The sequence below is a fragment of the Mesocricetus auratus genome, unplaced genomic scaffold (genome assembly GCF_017639785.1).
Source record: "Mesocricetus auratus isolate SY011 unplaced genomic scaffold, BCM_Maur_2.0 Super-Scaffold_100015, whole genome shotgun sequence".
Classification (NCBI taxonomy): Eukaryota; Metazoa; Chordata; class Mammalia; order Rodentia; family Cricetidae; genus Mesocricetus; species Mesocricetus auratus.
The window spans coordinates 63,560,021-63,583,100 of NW_024429198.1; the positions used below are offsets into that span (position 1 = coordinate 63,560,021).

Genomic DNA, 23,080 nt, shown 5'->3' on the forward strand with positions numbered 1-23,080 from the left:
TTATTGAGGTTTTGATTTATCTTAATGACTATTGGTATTTTACTGTATTTTAATCGTGGTTGAAACTAGCATATGTAGAAGGACATGTTCTAATTGAACTTAGAAACATTTCATTAATTTTGGAGAAATTATTCCTTAGGTACATACTATTACATCCCCTAAACCCTGTGGAACCATTGAGCACCCTTTTTTTTTTTATGTAATGGTTTTTCTTTAATTTCTTCATTTATTGTACACATGCCACACGCCACAACTGTCCCCTGGGTTTCTGTCTTGGAATAGGTGTGCCCATGCTTTTGTGCTGTTTATGGTACATTGCATTCCAGCCCCTGCGTTGTATTCTTGGCACCCTCATCATTGTTGCTCATCATTTACTGTAAAGTGGTAAAGTTATAGACTCTCAAATACAAACTCCTTCAGAGCCAACCCCTTGGAGGACTCTGCTCCCCAGCCATGCTTTTCTTCCACAGGCCTGCCTGGTCCTCTTTCCAGTGTCCTGTGAAACCTCATTTAATCTTAGTTCAGTCTCAGCATTTGTGAATTTATTTTCCTAAAACTAACAACGGGAAAACTCAGTTTTAAGATATTGAAAAGATTTTTCTATAAGTGTTCATATGTTCCAATGGACTGTAGACTAGGACTGACACATTAATTATCTGAATTTCAGAATAAAACTTAGACTCAGTATTTGTTCCTCTTCTTCTTCAGGTAGGAAGGCTACCCGGGGCATTTCATCACAGGAGCTAGGTCAGGGGCTTTCAGGTGAGGAGCAGGACGGGGCCTCGGGGGTGTGACTGGGGACATAGCCACAGGGTTACCTTCCTCTCACTCCTCGTCTTCAGATTTGCACTGGGGCAAAAGAAGAGTTAAGGTTTGTGAGTCACAGGGGGAGTGTAAGACAGCTCAGGGATCTGGACGTAAGGAGTAAAGAAGGTGTCAGTCCCAGTTAGGTGAGGAGAATTCTTAAGCCTAGTCACTGAGCACTGTCACTTGTGTGTAGGTGAGGATCTACCACTGTCAGGGTTTAAGTTTGCACCTGTTAGTACCAAACGTTTCAGATTGTACTATCAGTGATGTATATTTGTTAATTGCTGCACACTGGAGTTTTCAAATGATTAAGACATTCCCTGGCCTCTGGTGAAAGCGTAATTTACTTACATTAATATTTCACAAGATTTCTAGATCATAACAGTCAGCAGAGGTACTGGCCCAGGCCAGGTAGATTTTTCCAGCCCTGTAGCAAACAGACTCCCCAGAGTGAGACCCCAGGAATCCCATTAAATAACCAGCCTGAGTGATGCTTATGATTGTGAAACTGAAATATCAGTCTACGGAATATTGACGTGGACCCCTAATACTCATTTTAGAACAGGACATCTCATACTAATGATGGCTATCTAAGCCATATGATTAAAAGAATTCTATACTTTTGAAAAGTAAATATCTTGTTTTAGTTAGAGTCTAACATATGGGTTCTGTTAATATTATGTAAAGCAACTAAATCTTCCTTATTTGTAAGGTAATGAAACATCATATTAATAATAAGCTCATCTAGACCACTATTTTCTGACAGACCCAACAATACAGAGGATATACTCACCTTTGCATTGAAGCATACTGATTTCTCATAGGACAGTCAATTTTTATTCTGCCAACTATGAATTTGTATCATATTTCAGTGAATCCTTTTATAGTTTTAACCTGGGAATTATATTCTTTGCCTCAGAATTCTCTGATTTTTTTCTTTTTACTTGCCTGAAATTTATAAAGAGATCTCTTTTATCAAAATTCCAAGTTTTACTAATATTTTTCATCAGTCATAGTCTTTATAGAATTATTGGCATACAGTATATCTTGCTGTCGTCTTTCTTTAAAATAAATCCTAAAATTGATATTTTGGGATATAGGAGTTCTGTGACAGTTGAAGACCTTCTTAGCACCTTCTTTAGACCATTTTATCTTTGTTAGGCAGTAACCCAGCTCCTGCACTAGGCAAGAGTTTATGCAGAAACAAAGCATGTGTGTCTTGCCTTGGTCCTGAGACTCTGCATCACAGTGCTGTACGTCTTGAGCGTCTCATGGGTATCCTGAGCCAGTCTTCAGTTCTTCGGTGACACCCTAGTCAGCATCTCACATGAAAATATCAGTTATGTTTCTGGCTCCTTCTCCTTTACTCAGCTATACAAAGCACCGGCATCCATTGAAGCTCGGCCCTCTGCTGTCCTGTCTACTCCTAGGGCTCCACCTACTGGATCGGTCACTATTCAGCCTGTGTGTTTCTGATTCATATCTCCATCTGACTTTTCCCTCCTAAGTTTGTGTGTGCTGGGCAAACCACCACCAAACCCTTGGATATGTTTTCATACCACTTATCTGACGTCTTCCTTTATATGGTATTCTAGACATTTCTAGCTGAACTCTCACAAATGGAATTTGTTCCTCCATTCCCAAATCTGTCTCTTCCAGGGTTCCCTTTGGGAGTCTAATAACCCAGTTGCTCAAATCAAAATCTTAGGAAAATCATCCATGACTGCATTGGTATCTCCTACATTTAATAACTGAGCATTTTAATCCTATTTCTTGAGTATATCTCAAGCCAGGCATGGTGGAACACACCTGTAATCCCAGTGCTTGGGAACAGATGGGTGTTGATCTGTGAGTTCAAGGCTTGTCTGGTCTACATAGGGAGTTCCAAGTCTGTCGGGGATGCATAGTTTGTGTGCACGTGTCTGTGTCTGTGTATCTGTGTGTGCGCGTGCGTGTCTGTGTGTGTGTGTGTGCGCGCGCGTGCGTTTGTGTGCACGTGTCTGTGTCTGTGTGTATCTGTGTATGCGTGTCTGTGTGTGTGTGCGCGCGTGTGTGTATCTGTGTGTGCGCGTGCGTGTCTGCGTCTCTGTGCGTGCGTGTGTGTCTGTGTGTGCGCGCGCGTGTGTGTATCTGTGTGTGCGTGTCTGTGTGTGCGCGTGCGTGTCTGTGTCTCTGTGTGTGCTTGCGTGTGTGTCTGTGTGTGTGTGTGCGCGCGCGCGTGTGTGTATCTGTGTATGCGTGTGCGTGTCTGTCTGTGTGTGCGCGTGCGTGTCTGTGTCTCTGTGTGTGCGCGCGCGCGTACACATATGATTGCTGTTCCTCACCGTGAGGCAGGCACCACTGTCTGTGGGTCTGCACGCTGCACTCGCATGCTCCGTGCCCCCTGTGCCTCTAGCTGTCCTCTTCCTGACGTCCCCGCCTGCTTGCTTTTGTAGCTTCAGTTGATGGCCCCCTCCTTGTTGGGCCCTTACACAGACGTTTTCTCCTGCCTGGAGTAATTCTTTCTCTCCCTTGCCTACCCTTGTTAGATGCTCATCATCCATTAGATTTCACCTTAAACTGTGTTCCCAGACCCTTTGCCAGTGTTCAGAGAACTGCCTGTCATCTCTTTTTGTCCTGCAGAACCTCCTCTAGTTAAGCTACCTTGTCTTACAGTTCTGAGCTCAACACAGATCTTCGTTTTGTAAGCTTGCAGATCCTTCTGCTCATCTTGTCGTGTTCTTCATAAGACGACAGACAGTGCACTGGGTCTTTCAGGTCAGCAGCCTGCTGAGACTTGCAAGCACGTCCTTTTTTTTAATGTCTGAGCAACTTCTCTTTGACAAAACAATATCCAGTCCTGTGGTGGTGATGTTGGTGATGATGAGTAGTCCTTTAGTAGTCGATGTGCTTTTTCTTTTATTCTCGTCCCCACCACTCTGTGTCACTCTTTTGTAAGCCCCTCCCTTCCTGTCTTCCCCTCTCCTCCCATTATGTTTTCTCCTCTGCTTCCACAGTTGTCACTGAGTGTTGTTAAGCATGCTTGCTAGTTACGTGTTAGGGAGAAGGAGAACCCTGAGTCCGGGTATGGTGGGTGTGTAGCAGTGTCAAAGGGAAGCAAGATTATGTTTTAAAGAAATTTTACAGAACTTTGTAGTTGGTTGAATAGATCATTCTTTTCATGAAAGAAGTTTTTGCTTCAAGCACGATTTCATTTAGAAGTTTCACTATTCCTAAGGATACTTATTTGACACATTTAAAAAGTATTAGGCCATAGTATATGACAATGGAAAGTAGTTTTAAGACCCTTATAATAGCAATACATTAATTTTTCTGTGTAGGTGTAGGAAGACCAGTGTTAACAAATAGCCTTTATTGTTGGCAAGGCATAGTGTATGTCAGTGAATAGAAAATAATGTTTATTTCATCCAGTAGAGCTAGAGGCTGGAGGGTGGAGACGCTGACAGAAAGTAGAATCGTCAGTTGTAAAGAACAAAGTTTTGTGGCTTTTAATTCTAAAGGCAAATTTAAATCATGTATTATCATTCTTTGAGATTTTTCCCCCCTGGTTTTTAAGTTACCAAATTATACCAGCTTATTTGATTCTAGATTATTTTATTTTTCCTTTTCCCCTTGTTAAATTAGGGGGACTGCAGGCCATTGCAGAATTGTTACAGGTGGACTGTGAGATGTATGGGCTTACTAATGACCACTACAGTATTACTTTAAGACGGTATGCTGGAATGGCTTTGACAAACTTGACCTTTGGAGATGTTGCCAACAAGGTATGTCTTTTGTAAGATTTATTTCTTAAGAGAGCTCAGTTAGGAGTTCATTTATTTTCATAAAAACAACTTTTTTTAACTAAAGAAACAAAGAGTTACTACTGATTTTTTTTTTTTTTTTGGTTTTTTGGTGTCTCCCACCCCACCCCAGTTGAACAGTGACTAATAAAAGTTCCTTTCTCACCACTGCACACCCCTGCTTAGTAGGTTGTCTTTGCTAAACAAAGCAAAAGTGCACCTGACGGTGGAATGCTGTCCTGAACTTACACAGTCGCACCAGCAGCATTGCTCCTCATTATGGAGATGCAGCAAAGCATGGACGCTCACTCTCCTTTAGGAAGTGCAGATCTCCAGCACCAAAGGGAACAATAATCAACAGTGTCCCGGGAGTGAGAGGAAAGCACTGTGACAAACAATACACGTACTCAGTCCCTCAGACAGACAGCTCTATCCTCTGCTTATCATTTCTCAGGGTTTTGTTTGGTTTCCCCCGGTTAAGTAAAGGAAATATCTAACCAGAAATAGGAGACATCCGTCTTTCAGCTAGGTGATCTTGTTCTGGGTGTTATACAGGTAAAATAACATCTATGATTGAAGTAAAAACCAGGTTTGAAATTCAATAGCAAGGCTGGGCAGTGGTGGCGCACGCCTTTAATCCCAGCACTTGGGAGGCAGAGGCAGATGGATCTCTGAATTCGAGGCCAGCCTGATCTACAGAGTGAGTTCCAGGACAGGCTCCAAAGCTACAGAGAAACCCTGTCTCAATTAAAGAGAAAAAAAAAAAAGACAACTCAGTAGCTAGGAAGGAAGCCGTGTCAGGCTGGCTCATTGATGGTCCTGTCGCACATCTACCCTTACAGGCGACGCTGTGTTCTATGAAAGGCTGTATGAGAGCACTCGTGGCCCAGTTAAAGTCTGAAAGTGAAGACTTACAACAGGTACTGCTTAATGTTTTCTTAGGTAGTAATGCTTAATGAACTGGGTTATATTAAGCTTTGGCTCAATATTTAGTTGTTTATGTTAAAGTATGGTTCTATTAATGCTAAAGTAATTATATTGAAGTAATTCCTTTTGGCACCCTAGTAACATGTGTGAGAGAAATTTACTTTAGGCAGAAAATTCCTATTTTTATTACTATAATCAATCATATTTATTGTACAAATCAGTGCGTTTCACGTATGACCTTTCAATACATGCAGAGACCATGCTTTGATCGTGTAGCTAGAGCATTCCTAATCCAAAATGTGAAAATATTTGTATGCTGTTGACATGACACCACATGTGGAAAATCTGTGCTGTGAGACTGTTCTGTGCGCTAAGTTATTAAAATACTATATAAAGTTACCTTTGGGTTATATATGTAAGATACATCTATACAGAACATAATCTCATACCCAGGGAATCTCACGCATATATATACAAATATTCAAGAAACCAATTTTAAAATCAAGACACTTATGATGCAAAGCATTTAGATAAGGTATATTTAACTTGTAATAGATTCCTACTCTTACCTCTAGCATTAGAAACAAAAAGATAACTACTATGAAGCATTATATGTAAGTTATTCTAAACTTGATTCTTTGCAGGTTATTGCAAGTGTTTTGAGGAATTTGTCTTGGCGAGCAGATGTAAATAGCAAAAAGACATTGCGAGAAGTTGGAAGTGTGAAAGCGTTGATGGAATGTGCTTTGGAAGTTAAAAAGGTAACCTTTTTTTTTTTTTGGTTTTTTTTTTTTCGAGACAGGGTTCCTCTGTGGCTTTGGAGGCTGTCCTACTCGCTTGGTAGTCCAGGCTGGTCTCGAACTTACAGATATCCGCCTGCCTCTGCCTCCCGAGTGCTGGGATTAAAGGCGTGCGCCACCAACGCCCGAAAAAGGTAACTTTTAAAATGCTCAGTACTATATATAATAGGCAATCTGCCTGCTTCTGCCTCCTGAGTGCTGGGAGACCCTGCCTGAAACAAGGGGGGAAGCAAGAAACCAGCGTCAGAGGCTGTCCTCATTAACCTGCACACAGTAGTGTGCACACACCTAACTCACACACACACTTGCACACTCATCATACGCATATGTGCAGGTTCTGTGTAAAGATATATTTGATACCGCTAAATAGGTGATGAGGACTGATTCTTCAAAAAGATAATAGCCACTAAATGCTAAAAAGATAGGAATAGCCACTCAAAACTGCTAAAAAAGGGTATAGACAATCATTTGTTATTAAAACTAAAGTGAGATGCTGTTACACATGCCATACTGGCTTGAAGTTAAAAAGTAAACCACATGTCAAGTTGTTGACCAACTGGAGGCATTCTATACTGTTGTGCGGAATGTGAAATTGTATAAGCACTCAGGAAAACGTTTGTACATGAGTTCTTGTTAAACATACACTTTCCACTCCATTCTTAGAATTTACCCACAGAACAAAAACTAATGTTCTCACACAGATTTAAACATGAATGTTCTTCGTAATTTTGTAATGACCAAAAGTCAGAAGCGACTGTAATGACTGTCATTAGGTAAACAGTTAGCAAACCGTAAAGTATATGTACAATGAAATTTTTACAGCTATAGAAAGAATGAACTAGTTAAGTAAGTGTTACATTCCTATAGCTCCAGCCTACCCAGCAGAGTATGTTGGGAGGATTACTCAAGCCCAAGAGTTTAAGACCATCTTAGGCAATATAATGGGGGTCTGACTTAAAAAGAAGAAATGGGTGTGTGTGGATGTGTGTGCATGTATCTGTGAGAGTGTGTTCGTGAGTTCACGCATGTGCAGACTACAGATACATGTAGGATGTCTCTCTCAATACTCTTCAGTTGGTCTTTGGTTTGTTTGGTTTTGAGCCCAGGTCTCATGTAGCACAGGCTAGAACTCAGTGTGCAGCCAGGGATGACCTAGGACTTCTGATCCTCGTGCCTCCCCCCTCCCAGGTGCTAGGTCACGGGCCTGCGGCCCACCCCTTGTTTGCTATTGTGTATGTCTGTGTATACATGTATGTCTGTGTTTCACATGCATGCCTGGTGCCCTCAGAGTCCAGAAAGAGGGTGTTGGGTCCTGTGGAGCAGCAGCTGAGTGCTCTCAACTGCTGAGTCCTCTCTCCAGCCCACACGTCCTCTCAGTGAACCTGGAGCTCATCTGTTACACTAGGCTGGCGAGACCTCTTCCAGACTTTGCTTTCCCAACGCACACTGCCACACCCAGCCTTAACTCAGGTACTCATGCTTGTGCGGCAAGCATCTTACCAGAGGAATCATCTCCCAGCCCAAAGAACAAAGTATTGAAAATAAATAACAAGATTATTTCAAAAGACTTCTCCAATTGACTTTTTGTTTGTATGCATGCATGTATATCTGCACATGTGTACATGCCTGTGTGGGCACATGTTGAGGTCAGGGAATCTCAGGGGTTGATTCTCTCTTTCCACCGTGGACTCCAGGGATTGAACTCGGGTCGTGGGGCCGATGTGGCAGGTGCTTCTTTGTTGGACCGTCCCGCCAGCCCCACCGGGTACCGTTTGAGTGGGCTCAACAACCGTCTGCAGCCTTGCAAGGTTTCTTTTGTTCCTGAAGTTCTCTTTAGCTTGTTCTTTTTTAATCTTGGACAGCAGCACCAGATAGCGTCCGCAGAGGAGGGAGAGTCTAGGTTAACCCTTTGCTCACTGAGGAGGATGCTAGTGTTGAAAGTGAAGCAGCGGTTGTCTGGGCTCTGATAGAATGAAAGCGTGGTAAGACCGTGTCTGTGAAAGATAATAAACCTCCATGAACTTTTGAGGAAGTTGGTCTCTGTGTCTCACACCCTGCTGTTTAGAGCTGTCGCTCCTTCCTCTGTCTTTAGTTCTTTATGCTTCAGCTGTCCACAAAGATCTGCATATTTCAACAGGAGAGACTTCTAGTTACTAGACTATCTCTTTTCCTGTAACAACCAAAGTCAGGAATGAGTGGCTGCTTCAGTCCTCCTAATTTGACCCGATAGCTTTTCCTTGTCTCAGATCTGCTTAGCTTTATTTATTTAGGTTTCCTCTCCTCCTGCCCTCTACACGTTTTGATCAGTTACTGTTCTGTAACTCTTCCTTATTTCTAATCGCTAGTCATTTCCTCTCCTCAAGCGCTTCTCCACATCCTTCTCTGATCCCATCCCGTGTATACTACACGCATGGCTGTACGCCTGCGCTCCACCCCAGCTGCAATCACTTCAGCCGTGAGCCTTGCTCACTGTGGCCGTTGGCTGTGGCCTGCAGTCTCGGGAACTGCTGTGCTCTTGGACCTTTGACTCCAATTGGAGTCAGCTCAGTGCCTCACTCTTTGGGTTTGTTTGTTTGAAGTGGTTTCTCTGTGTAGTCTTGGTCATTCTGGAACTCACTCTGTAGACCAAGCTGGCCTTGAACTCACAAAGATCCGCCTGCCTCTGCCTCCCGAGTACTGGGATTAAAGGTGTTCATTCACCACCACCGCCGCCAGTTTTCCTCACTCTTAAGTTTTTGCCACTTTTCCCCTTGATCATCCTTCCTTTATTTCCATCACATTGTAATTAAATTGAAGTCGGGACCTTCTCTCTCACGTGCGTGGGGGGGGATTTCATTGTTGTGTTTGTTCTTGTTTCATACTGGGTTTCATGTAGAGAGGCTGGCCTTCATTTTGTAACAGTCCTCCTATTTTGTTGTGTTTGTTCTTGTTTCATACTGGGTTTCATGTAGAGAGGCTGGCCTTCATTTTGTAACAGTCCTCCTATTTTGTTGTGTTTGTTCTTGTTTCACACTGGGTTTCATGTAGAGAGGCTGGCCTTCATTTTGTAACAGTCCTCCTATTTTGCCCTCCCAAGTGCGTGAGCCACACACCTGGCTACTGAGTTACATGAATCTGGCCGTTTTTAGGTTAGGTACCATGAGTTACTGGGAATTAGGCTCTATATGTCTGCACAAGACATTGGGGTTCAGACTCCAAGTAAAGTAATTGAGACCCTGTTGGGAACTTAGCTTCTGGTGTTTTCTCTCTACATCATCTACATTATCCTCAGTGTTGTATCCATTGTGAGGTGTTTGTATTAAATTCAGACTGCATAGCCTTCTTTTTAGAGTGCGGTGTTTTCTGTATTGTCTGCAGTGCTTCTTGTTCTGCAAGGAACAAATATGTTTCTACTGAACACTCCTTGATGACATCATAAAAAGAAACACTGACGTTTGGAGTGTAACAAATTATGACCAGATATCGTTAATTGTGTACCAGAGTATTTCTGTGACAATTAAAATTTTTGCATATTAGGGAATTTGGCCTTTTCATAACTTTGTTTCTTTAGAGTTTTAAGAATTTTTACATTTTCTAAGTCACATTGTTTTTAATCAACATCAATGAATACATGTTTGTTTTTAATACAAATAGAATATTACATAACCTGCTGTGCAGTGCATTGCCTTTAGTACTTAGATGCCCTTCCATACCCACGTGCAGTTTATGAAGGTGTTTTAATTGAGTTTCTGTTATCCTGATAATATCCAGTATCAGTGGATATCAGTTCTGCTTCACATTCTGGGTTCATTAGAGGTACATGTCTAGCATCTAAACACGTAGACTGAAGGTGGTTAGTTTAATACTGTGGTGTACTCTAACTCTGCTTCCGTCACCACCAGGAGTCAACCCTCAAGAGTGTCTTGAGTGCCTTATGGAACCTGTCTGCACACTGCACTGAGAACAAAGCTGACATTTGCGCTGTGGACGGAGCGCTCGCGTTCTTGGTTGGCACTCTCACTTACCGAAGCCAGACAAACACTTTGGCCATTATTGAAAGTGGAGGTGGGATACTACGCAATGTGTCCAGCTTGATAGCTACAAATGAAGACCACAGGTACATACCACGTCTTATATTGCTTTTCAATGGAGTATTAAGAGTTTGTTTCTTTAGAAGGACCTAACTGTAAAACGTCTTATGTCATTATGAAAGCTTTATGCAAAATGTCCTTATTGCTGTGCGAAGATAACTACAACTCCTACAGTAACTGATTTGCATGTTTTTGCTTGTAAAGTCTGAAGAATCTTACAGGGATCTACAATAAATAAAGGGCAGTTGAGAAGTGCAGTCTATCTGTAGAAAAATGAATAAAAGTCAAAGTGCTTTTTAACTCTTACCTATCTAGATGACATAAAGGAGTATAAAACTAATTTTTAAGCAAAGAAAAAACTCCCCAGTATGATCTAGGATGTATAATGGCTCAACATTTTTCTGATTGCTTAATAATTGCCAGCTATTCATCCAGCCTACTAAACTGTGAAGCTTCAGAAATCACTTCAAATTAGGGTGCACATCGTTATCCTTACGTGTTACATTTTCACTGTGCATATCTGTTACATGGCAACAAAACATAGGTATCCTTCACAACTTACTAATGTAAGTTTTTGATGCATAAACCGGAAGTTTCATGTTATTTTCTGCTATGCAGAGAACCCTTAAGTTCAGTGACATCTCAGTTGATACTGAACTGAGGATATCCACCATGGTTTTTTCTTTTCTTTCCATTCATTTTTTTTGTTAGTATATATTATTGTACAAAACATTGGGTTTCATTCTTTGATCATATTTACCTTCTCTTGTCTCCCTCTTCCTCCCAGTGGAGAAGACAGTATTGATGCTTATTGTATACCCTGGCCAACAATTTTAAAGTTCACTAAAGTAGAATATCCTGTCACTAGATGTGAGTTTTTCTCATATTTAAAAGGCTATAGGTCTCTCCAGGACCCAAAGTTCATTATGTTGACTTTTAGCCTTCGTATTTATATGCTTTTTGTATTTTTAAAGCCTGTACTTCATGTTATTTTTTTTTAAATAATGAGTACATGCATAGTCTGCCACAGAGCATGTACAAAGGACACTGTCGGCACTGTCACCGAGACAGAGATCACTCTAGAAAGCAAGCTTGCTGGTCTAGATGCGTGTGTGCTCCCTGACTATGTAGACATCTGTCAGTCACCTATCTTCTGCGTCCAAGAGATCTCAGTATTCAACATGGTTGCTTCACTGTGTATTAAATCACCACAGTCCCTGTTTAAGATTTCATGGTGTGTTTGTAATAGAAAACTATTACTACGTGAAGGGAGAAAATGTATCTGCTCAAAACAATTCTTTTTTCTTGTAGTGGATCAGAATAGGACAGAGAATAGTCACTGCTTTTGGTCTGACAGATGGATACTTTAAAACAGTAAACATTAAATGACCCAAGAGAACAAAAGCAGAGCTGACATGCTCGAAGTTGACAAGAGAAATAATGTGCTCATGTCACTCTGTTGTGTTTAGTAATCCTTTCTATTTAAAGTTGCTGTCACTAATCACATTTTCCCCCTGAATCTCACGTGCTCCTGTTTTAACCCAGGCAAATCCTAAGAGAGAACAATTGCCTACAGACTTTACTGCAGCACTTGAAGTCTCACAGCTTGACAATAGTCAGCAATGCGTGTGGGACACTGTGGAATCTCTCAGCAAGAAACCCCAAAGACCAGGAAGCGCTGTGGGACATGGGGGCGGTCAGCATGCTCAAGAACCTCGTCCACTCCAAGCACAAAATGATCGCCATGGGCAGCGCCGCGGCGCTGAGGAACCTCATGGCAAACAGGCCTGCCAAGTACAAGGATGCCAACATTATGTCTCCTGGGTCAAGTCTGCCATCCCTTCATGTCAGGAAACAGAAAGCCCTAGAAGCAGAGTTAGATGCTCAGCATTTATCAGAAACCTTTGACAACATTGACAATTTAAGTCCCAAAGCATCTCATCGTAGTAAGCAGAGACACAAGCCAAATCTCTATGGTGACTATGTTTTTGACACCAATCGACATGATGATACTAGGTCAGACAATTTTAATACTGGAAACTTGACTGTTCTTTCACCATATTTAAATACTACAGTATTGCCCAGCTCTTCTTCATCAAGGGGAAGTTTAGACAGTTCTCGTTCTGAAAAAGACAGAAGTTTAGAGAGAGAACGAGGTATTGGCCTCAGCACTTACCATTCAGCAACAGAAAATCCAGGATCCTCTTCAAAACGAGGTTTGCAGATCTCTAGTACTGCAGCCCAGATCGCCAAAGTTATGGAAGAAGTGTCAGCCATTCATACCTCCCAAGAAGACAGAAGTTCCGGGGCTGCCACCGAATCCCACTGTGTGACGGATGAGAGAAACGCGGCGCGAAAGAGCTCCGCTTCCCATACACATGCAAACACTTACAGCTTCACTAAGCTGGAAAACTCCAACAGGACGTGTTCCATGCCTTATGCCAAAGTGGAATATAAGAGATCTTCAAATGACAGTCTAAATAGTGTCAACAGCAGTGACGGGTATGGTAGAAGGGGTCAGATGAAACCCTCAGTCGAGTCCTATTCTGAAGATGACGAAAGTAAGTTTTGCAGTTATGGTCAGTATCCGGCTGATTTAGCACATAAGATACATAGTGCGAACCATATGGACGATAACGATGGGGAACTGGACACACCCATAAATTACAGTCTTAAGTATTCGGATGAGCAGCTGAACTCTGGGAGGCAGAGTCCCTCACAGAATGAAAGATGGGCAAGGCCGAAGCACGTAATAGACGATGAAATAAAGCAAACTGAGCAAAGACAGTCAAGAAGCCAAAATACCAACTATCCTGTCTATTCTGAGAGCACTGATGACAAACACCTCAAATTCCAGCCGCCACATTTTGGACAACAGGAATGTGTTTCCCCATATAGGTCCAGGGGAACTAGTGGCTCAGAAACAAATCGAATGGGTTCTAGTCATGCAATTAATCAAAATGTAAACCAGTCTTTGTGCCAGGAAGATGACTATGAAGATGATAAGCCTACCAACTACAGTGAGCGTTACTCTGAGGAAGAGCAACATGAAGGAGAGGAGAGGCCGACAAACTATAGTATAAAATATAATGAGGAGAAGCACCATGGGGACCAGCCTATTGACTATAGTTTAAAATATACCACTGACATTTCTTCCTCACAGAAACCATCGTTTTCATTTTCAAAGAGTCCATCAGCACAAAACACTAAAACTGAACATCTCTCTCCAAACAGTGAGAATACATCCACACCTTCATCTAATTCCAAAAGGCAGAATCAGCTGCATCCAGGTTCAGCACAGAGAAATGGTCAGACTCAAAAAGGGACCGCTTGCAAAGTCCCCTCCATCACCCAAGAAACAATGCAGACGTACTGTGTAGAAGACACCCCCATATGTTTCTCCAGGTGCAGCTCACTGTCATCACTGTCATCGGCTGAAGATGAAATAGGGTGTGGCCAGACGACCCAGGAGGCAGATCCTGCTAATGCTCTGCAGATAGCAGAGATAAAAGAGGGTGATGTTCCTCGATCAGCGGAAGATCCTGCAAGCGAAGTCCCAGCAGTGTCCCAGAGTGCTAGACCCAAACCCAGCAGACTCCAGGCTTCTGGCTTATCTTCAGAATCAACCAGGCAAAAGGCTGTAGAGTTTTCTTCAGGGGCCAAGTCTCCCTCCAAAAGTGGTGCTCAGACGCCCAAAAGTCCCCCCGAGCACTATGTCCAGGAGACCCCACTTGTGTTCAGCAGATGCACCTCCGTCAGCTCGCTTGACAGCTTTGAGAGTCGCTCCATTGCCAGCTCTGTGCAGAGCGAGCCGTGCAGTGGGGTGGTGAGTGGCATTATCAGCCCCAGTGACCTTCCAGACAGCCCTGGGCAGACCATGCCACCAAGCAGAAGCAAGACCCCTCCACCTCCTCCACAGACAGTCCAGACCAAGAGAGAGGCGCCAAGAAACAAAGTCCCTGCTGCTGAGAAGAGAGAGAGTGGACATAAGCAGACGGCTGTGAATGCTGCCATCCAGAGGGTGCAGGTCCTTCCGGACGCCGACACTCTATTGCACTTCGCCACAGAAAGTACTCCGGACGGGTTCTCCTGTTCATCTAGCCTGAGCGCACTGAGCCTCGACGAGCCGTTTATACAGAAAGATGTGGAATTAAGAATAATGCCTCCAGTTCAGGAAAATGACAATGGGAACGAAACTGAACCAGAGCAGCCTGAAGAATCAAATGAAAGCCAGGACAAAGAGGTAGAAAAGCCTGATTCTGAGAAAGACTTATTAGATGATTCAGACGATGATGATATTGAAATATTAGAAGAGTGTATTATTTCAGCCATGCCAACAAAGTCATCACGCAAAGCCAAAAAGCTGGCCCAGACTGCTTCAAAACTACCTCCTCCCGTGGCAAGGAAACCAAGCCAGCTGCCTGTGTACAAACTTCTGCCGTCACAAAACAGGCTGCAGGCACAAAAGCATGTGAGCTTTACCCCAGGAGATGATATGCCCCGCGTATACTGTGTAGAAGGGACACCTATAAACTTCTCCACCGCAACATCCCTAAGCGATCTGACAATAGAGTCCCCTCCAAATGAGTTAGCTGCTGGAGACGGGGTTAGAGCAGGTACGCAGTCAGGCGAATTTGAAAAACGAGATACCATTCCTACAGAGGGCAGAAGTACAGATGAAACTCAGAGGGGGAAGATCTCATCCATGGTTATGCCAGACCTGGATGACAGTAAAGCAGAGGAAGGAGACATTCTTGCAGAATGTATCAATTCTGCTATGCCCAAAGGAAAAAGCCACAAGCCTTTCCGAGTGAAAAAGATAATGGACCAGGTCCAGCAAGCATCAGTGACTTCATCTGGAGCTAACAAAAATCAAATAGACACTAAGAAAAAGAAGCCTACTTCACCAGTAAAGCCCATGCCACAAAATACTGAATATAGAACACGTGTGAGGAAGAATACAGAGTCAAAAGTTAACGTAAATGCTGAAGAAACTTTCTCAGACAACAAAGACTCAAAAAAACAGAGCTTGAAAAGCAATCCCAAGGACTTGAGCGATAAGAGCTTGAGGAGCAACCCCAAGGACTTGAGCGATAAACTGCCAAACAACGAAGACCGCGTCCGCGGAAGCTTCGCCTTTGACTCACCGCACCATTACACCCCCATTGAAGGAACTCCTTACTGTTTCTCACGAAACGACTCTTTGAGTTCTCTGGATTTTGATGACGATGATGTTGACCTTTCCAGGGAAAAGGCCGAGTTAAGAAAGGGGAAAGAAAGTAAGGAGTCAGAAGCCAGAGTTACCTGCCACACAGAGCCAGCCTCAAGCCAACAGGCAGCTAGTAAGTCACAGGCTAGTACAAAACACCCCGTAATCAGGGGACAGTCTAAACCCGTGCTTCAGAAACAACCCACTTTCCCCCAGTCCTCCAAAGACTTGCCAGATAGAGGGGCGGCAACGGATGAAAAATTGCAGAATTTTGCTATTGAAAATACTCCAGTTTGCTTTTCTCGAAATTCTTCTCTGAGTTCCCTTAGTGACATCGACCAAGAAAACAACAATAACAAAGAAAATGAACCAGTCAAAGAAGCTGAACCTACCAGCTCACAAGGGGAGCCAAGTAAGCCTCAGGCATCTGGGTACACGCCCAAGTCGTTTCACGTTGAAGACACCCCCGTCTGCTTCTCGAGAAACAGCTCTCTCAGTTCTCTGAGCATTGATTCTGAGGACGACCTGTTGCAGGAGTGTATAAGTTCTGCAATGCCAAAAAAGAAGAGGCCTTCCAGACTCAAGGGTGGCAGTGAAAAGCAGAGTCCCAGAAATATGGGCGGCACAGTAGCTGAAGACCTGACACTTGACTTGAGGGACATCCAGAGGCCAGATTCGGAACACGCTTTATCTCCTGATTCGGAGAGTTTTGACTGGAAAGCTATTCAGGAAGGCGCCAACTCCATAGTAAGCAGTTTGCACCAAGCCGCCGCGGCCGCCTGTTTATCTAGACAGGCTTCATCTGACTCCGATTCCATCCTGTCCCTGAAGTCAGGCATTTCCCTGGGGTCCCCTTTTCATCTGACACCTGATCAAGAGGACAAACCCTTCACAGGCAGTAAAGGCCCACGGATTCTCAAACCTGGGGAGAAAAGCACATTAGAAGCAAAAAAGATAGAATCTGAAAATAAAGGAATCAAAGGTGGGAAAAAGGTTTATAAAAGCTTGATCACTGGAAAGATTCGATCCAACTCAGAAATTTCCAGCCAAATGAAACAGCCCCTCCAGGCAAACATGCCTTCAATCTCAAGAGGTAGGACCATGATTCACATCCCAGGGGTTCGGAATAGCTCTTCAAGTACAAGCCCTGTCTCTAAAAAAGGCCCACCCCTCAAGACTCCAGCCTCCAAAAGCCCTAGTGAGGGTCCAGCAACCACCACTTCTCCCAGGGGAACTAAGCCATCAGTGAAGTCAGAGCTGAGCCCTATTACCAGGCAAACTTCCCAAATCAGTGGGTCGAACAAGGGGCCTTCCAGATCCGGATCTAGAGACTCCACTCCCTCAAGACCCACCCAGCAGCCACTAAGTAGGCCAATGCAGTCTCCAGGGCGGAACTCTATCTCCCCTGGTAGAAATGGAATAAGCCCTCCTAATAAACTGTCTCAGCTACCCAGGACCTCGTCCCCGAGCACTGCTTCCACCAAGTCCTCGGGCTCGGGGAAGATGTCCTATGCATCCCCTGGCAGGCAGATGAGCCAACAGAACCTTACCAAGCAAGCAGGCTTATCTAAGAATGCCAGTAGTATCCCAAGAAGTGAGTCTGCGTCTAAAGGACTAAATCAGATGAATAATGGCAATGGGTCTAATAAGAAGGTAGAACTTTCTAGGATGTCTTCAACTAAGTCGAGTGGGAGTGAGTCAGACAGGTCAGAGAGGCCTGCGTTAGTTCGCCAGTCCACCTTCATCAAAGAAGCCCCCAGCCCGACCCTCCGGAGGAAGCTGGAGGAGTCCGCCTCTCTGGAATCCCTTTCTCCATCTTCTAGACCAGATTCTCCCACCAGATCCCAGGCACAAACCCCGGTTTTAAGTCCTTCCCTTCCTGACATGTCTCTGTCCACACCCCCATCTGTTCAGGCTGGTGGATGGCGAAAGCTCCCGCCTAATCTCAGCCCCACCATTGAGTACGGCGATGGGAGATCAGCAAAGCGCCACGACATCGCTCGCTCCCATTCGGAAAGCCCTTCCAGACTGCCCATCAACCGGGCAGGAACCTGGAAGCGGGAGCACAGCAAACACTCCTCATCCCTCCCTCGGGTGAGCACCTGGAGAAGAACCGGGAGCTCGTCTTCTATTCTCTCCGCTTCCTCCGAGTCCAGTGAAAAGGCCAAAAGTGAGGATGAAAAGCATGTGAGCTCAGCGCCAGGCCCCAGACCGATGAAAGAAAGCCAAGCACCCACAAAAGGCACGTGGCGGAAAATAAAGGAAAGCGAGCTCTCCCCCACAAGCGCGCTGGCTCAGACGGCTCCCTCGGGTGCTGCCAATGGTGCTGAATCAAAGCCTCTGGTCTACCAGATGGCGCCCGCTGTTTCTAAGACCGAGGACGTTTGGGTGAGGATCGAGGACTGCCCCATCAACAACCCTAGGTCAGGACGGTCCCCCACAGGTAACACGCCCCCGGTGATTGACAGTGTTTCGGAAAAGGGAAATCCAAGCACTAAAGACCCGAAAGATACCCAGGGGAAACAAAGTGCGGGCAGTGGCAGCCCCGTGCACACCGTGGGTCTGGAAAGCCGCCTGAACCCCTGTACTCAGGTAGACGCCCCAGAGCAGAAAGGAACCGAGACAAAGCCGGGGCAGAGTAACGCTGCGCCCGCAGCAGAGGCCGGCGAGCCTTGTGTGGTCGAGCGCACCCCTTTCAGTTCAAGTGGCTCCAGCAAGCACAACTCACCCGGAGGGACTGTTGCTGCCAGGGTGACGCCTTTTAATTACAACCCCAGCCCGAGGAAAAGCAGTGCGGATGGCACCTCAGCCCGGCCGTCCCAGATCCCCACGCCGGTGAGTAGCAACACGAAGAAGCGAGATTCGAAGACGGACAGCACAGAGTCCGGTGGAGCCCAAAGTCCTAAGCGCCATTCTGGGTCTTACCTCGTGACGTCTGTTTAAAGGGCTGGAAGGACGGAGCTAGGAAAAGCTGGTGTCCTCACAACTGCTGTATAGAGACTTTGTTTCAAAGAAAACTTCAAAGGTTGAAACTTTGTAAATAAGTTTGATTCTTGCTAGAGAGGTTTTGTTCTGGAAACCATATTTGATAGTCCACTTGGTCCTCACTGGTCATTTTGGGAGGCACTCTTGTTAGGTAGGAAAAAGAACGGTAAAGCCAAGTATATTTGTACAGTATGTTTTACACGTATTTAAGTAGCATCCATCCCATTGTCCTTTAATTGTCGCTTAAGATAACACTACAGATAGAAACTATATGATATATTGCTGTTATCAATCATTTCTAGATTATAAAATAAACTTACATCAGGGAGAAATTTGTATTTATGCAAAAATAGTCCTTGTGAATCCATCTAACTCATAATTAATCATGTGGCTGTGAAATTCACAGTAATATGGTTCCCAATGAACATGTTTATCCAGCCTGCTTTGCTTTATTTGTTGCATGAGTGAAACTGATGGTTCAATTTCAGAAATAACGATTAATGATTCTGTGGTCACATGGTGTGCATAGGTAGCTACGGTGTAACAATTCACACTATTTTGTGCTCAGATCTGTGTAACTATAAAACCCTGAATGAAGCTATTTTAACTGAACTGGATTCTATCAGGAGTAGTGGAAGTTTTGCTATGCTGCAACTGTTGTATACTCTGGTATTTGAGGTGAGATGGCTGCTCTTTTATTAGTGAGACACATTTCAGAATAAATTATTGCTGTATGTAAACTATTACTGAAATCGGTATTTGTTTGAAGGTTCTTATTTCACATTTGTATTAATAATTGTCAAAAGGGCCTCTTTTAAAAGCTAAATGTAAATTTTTTTCTTCAGATTCTATGCATTAAGAGTAAAACTTCCTCTTACTGTAATAAAGACAATTGAAGAAGATTGTTGACACTTAACCATTCCTAAGATTTATTTTTATGTAATTAGCACCTCTCAATGTTTGGTATTTTTCCACTTCTTTTCTTACTGCGTTGGAGTTTGATTAAAACAAATGCCTGTGATAGCACAAGACAAGGAGCTGTACATACACATAGGACATCTCCTCCTCCTCACGAGGACTCACACTTGAAACGTTGGCTCCTGATGGGCGCTGGCTGTGTCCCAGGCTGCACAGGGCAAGCACTGTCTTACCCCCATCTTCTCCGAGTCCATACTGAGTCTGAAGCCAGGGCCTGCTACCACCCTGTGTGCTAAAACACATCTTTTGCAGCCAGGTGTAATCAGTATTTTCTTGTACTCAAAAAATACAAGTCAACAAAATGTCAGAGGTAAATTTAATGCTGTTATGATAACTTTTTAAGAAAGATATTCCAGAGCCGGGCGATGGTGGCGCCCGCCTTTAATCCCAGCACTCGCGAGGCAGAGGCAGGCGGATCTCTGTGAGTTCGAGGCCAGGCTGAACTGACAGCCTCCAAAACAATACAGAGAAACCCTGTCTCGTAAAACCAAAAAAAAAAAAAAAGAAAGATATTCCGAAGTGGGCCAGCGAGATGGCTGCCCCAGCGAGATGGCTGCCCCAGCGAGATGGCTGCCCCAGCGAGATGGCTGCCCACGGGTAAAGGTGACTGCCACCAAGCCTGAAGACCCAGTTCAGTTCACAGGTCACATGGTGCGAGAAAAGACCAACGCCCTAAATTGTCCTCTGACCTCCACACGCCTGCCATGGCCCGCTCCGCATGTGCCCACGCAAATACCGCAAGGGGGCTCAGCAGTGGAGTGGAAGCTGCCCTCTGGCTCCCACACGCGCCGTAATTCATAAGTAGAAAGCAGAAAGACTCCTGTAATCCCTGCCTGCTGAGGACAACTGTATTTTTAATGGGTACAGTGGTGGGATCTGTTAAGTGACCATCCCCCATATGGCAGAGAGAACCCACCATAATGAGAACACACTGATACACTTAATTAGCCGAGAGTTTCAGTTTTCGTCAAACTATCTGAAGTTGGTTTTTTTCTCTCTCTTTTTTTTCGAACACTATTCCATCATGTTCTAGAAAGCTGCCATAAGCAACAGGAGATGGGAATATAGGTCATAACCCATTTTTCTTTCATTCCTAGTTTTCCATTAGCATTACTGCACGCCAATGTTTACAAGCCACTTCAAGTATTTCTGTGGAAAGGTATGAGGCATTAGTTAGAATAAATTGCCTTTTAGTACATGTCTTTAAAAAAATTTTTGGAAGTAAAAGAGGGGTTCATTCCACCCGTTGGAGACTGAAGTCCCCCGCGGGCAGCCCTACTAGGAAGGGTCTGTCTGTGTTGTCCCTTGAAGATGAATTGTTGGGTGAAACCCTCTGGCGGAGGTTGTAAAGGTAAAGAGGCTTGCCTCAGGTCTGCTTCAAGAAGCCCACTGGCTGATGTCCTAGCCGGTGGCCAGCCAAGTGCTCCAGCCCCTGCTTCTTTAAGGCACACCAAGCCCACTGTTGGGTGGGTTAGTAGTCAGCATGCTATTGAAAGGACAGGAGCCGCCGGGCGTTGGTGGCGCACGCCTCAGGAGCCTATTTAGCTTTGGACTGCAGCAAAGAAAACCCAAGGTAGCAGTTTTCAGACAGGTGTGTTTGCATCACCAGAAGTATTTATTAAATCGCAGTTTGGGGATGTTACTTGGGCTTAGGGTATGGGGACCATACTTGGAGAATTACTGTCCTTAGCAACCACAGCACAGCTCTTAACATTTAAACAACTGGACCTTTAGTCTGCTGAGTAAGCTCTCCTTGGCATAAAAGACTTGAATACTGGGTTGTCCGACTTCATAATCTGTCGACTCACAATAGGGAGCAAACTCATGAGACTAACAGTTCTCAGCATGTCCACTGCATCTGAGGATCACCGTGTACCCCTTTGAAACAGCTCCTGAAAAAAAAAAAAAGAGCCTTAATAAGTAATTTGGGCCGGGCGTTTGTGGCACACACCTTTAATCCCAGCACTCAGGAGGCAGAGGCAGGCGGATCTCTGTGAGTTCGAGACCAGCCTGGACTACAGAGCAAGTTCCAGGACAGTCTCCGAAACAATACAGAGAAACCCTGTCTTGAAGAAAACCAAAAAAAATTAATAATAATTTGAATATACAGTAAGACTGAAAATGGAAACTCCAGATGCGGGTAGATTGGGTGTAGGCGATCAGTTTGTTGGTGCACAGTAGAAGCCAGAAGTGGTAATAAAGTTTACAGGTTACCAGGGCACTAACAAGGTAAACAATGAAATAAAAGAGGCCCTGTAGGTACCAACCAGCACTGTAAGTGTAGTCAGAATTGTCTTTATTGTGTAAAATGGGGATCAGGTTACCACAAAGTTCATTGAAAATGAGTCTGTTGCTGAAAATAGGCAGTTGCCAGGGCTTCTTTGCAGCTAAGAAGAAAATACAGTACCAGAAATGCAAGGATTGAACTGCCCAATGCTAAGACAGGTTTGCATGGTCAGATAATTAAAATCTACCAAACTACTTTTCAACTGTAGAGGAGGCTAAAATAGAGTGCATATTCTTTCTAACTTCCTAGTAAGCCTGTTCCCCTCACATGCTGACCTTAGAAGACTACTTTGTAATGTGGAAATCTATGAACTGTGACTTCTGTAAACCCAGGTTATTCCCCTCCTGTTCTTCTAATCCTGGTCTATGAAAATCCATTCTGCGTTCTGTTAGGCCGCTGATGCATCTTTCAAACTGTATGTTCTATATGTGTAATACTGTTCTTGGTGCTAAATAACTTTCTTTCCTCTGATATTCAGGATAATTTTTCTCTATATTTCTGTTCACTTGTTTTCTTGAACTTACCTGATTGTTATTTTTAATTAAAAATACTTAAACGTATACTAGTGAAGGTTGCCATTGAATATAAACAACACTAATAAGAAAGGATGGGTCTGTTGAAAGGAGCCTCAGCACTACCTGCCCATTTACACATTCTTTTGGGACCTAAACACTTTATCCCGATGATGAACCATTGAACCGTGAGTGTACCCGGTCTTCCCCTGACCATGGCTGTACCCGGAGACCTGTGTGGCCCGGCTTAGATAAAAAACTAAATTGACTAGGCTAGCCAATTTGAGACACAAGTCACAAGTATTGTGGCCTGGTGGGACACACACTTGCAACCCTAGCATTTTGGGGTGTCAGAAGTAGGATGGTTCAAGGTCATCTCTAGTTAGGGCATAGAGGCCAACCTGGGGTACATGATGGCCACCAGCTTACCTCCAGGTCAGCGAGGGATGCGACTCTAAAGGGAATAGCACAGAGAACAACCAGAGTAGGACAGTGAGCCCCTCCTCTGGCCTCCCTGTGTGCGCAGACGCCACACACACACACACACACACACACGCACGCACGCACGCACGCACGCACACGCGCGTGTCCTGGCTGGTGAGCACTGTAGCTGAGTATCCACAGACTAAACGCTGACTACTGTGACTGGTGTAGGGCCAGGGAAGGGAGAAGGGAGCAGATTCAGGAAAGAGGCACGCCGATTTACGTGACAGTCATTGGCCA

The 23,080-nt window shown here is 44.3% G+C and overlaps 1 protein-coding gene across 14 annotated transcripts in view; it reads left to right on the forward strand.

The window, feature by feature from the left end:
• Positions 1 to 19,323, forward strand: part of Apc (APC regulator of WNT signaling pathway) — a 113,529-nt gene extending 94,206 nt beyond the window's left edge. For 9 of the 14 annotated variants that reach the window (XM_040758056.1, XM_040758063.1, XM_040758060.1 and 6 more), the window contains 6 exons: positions 709 to 762; positions 4,432 to 4,571; positions 5,432 to 5,509; positions 6,161 to 6,277; positions 10,198 to 10,412; positions 11,932 to 19,323. In XM_040758056.1, coding sequence (XP_040613990.1) covers positions 709 to 762; positions 4,432 to 4,571; positions 5,432 to 5,509; positions 6,161 to 6,277; positions 10,198 to 10,412; positions 11,932 to 18,538 — 7,211 coding nt within the window. In that variant the 3' untranslated portion in view covers positions 18,539 to 19,323. The remainder of the gene's footprint in view (positions 1 to 708; positions 763 to 4,431; positions 4,572 to 5,431; positions 5,510 to 6,160; positions 6,278 to 10,197; positions 10,413 to 11,931) is intronic. The other 5 variants (XM_040758059.1, XM_040758062.1, XM_040758065.1 and 2 more) reach the window with 1 other exon arrangement.
• Positions 19,324 to 23,080: the final 3,757 nt, after the last annotated feature.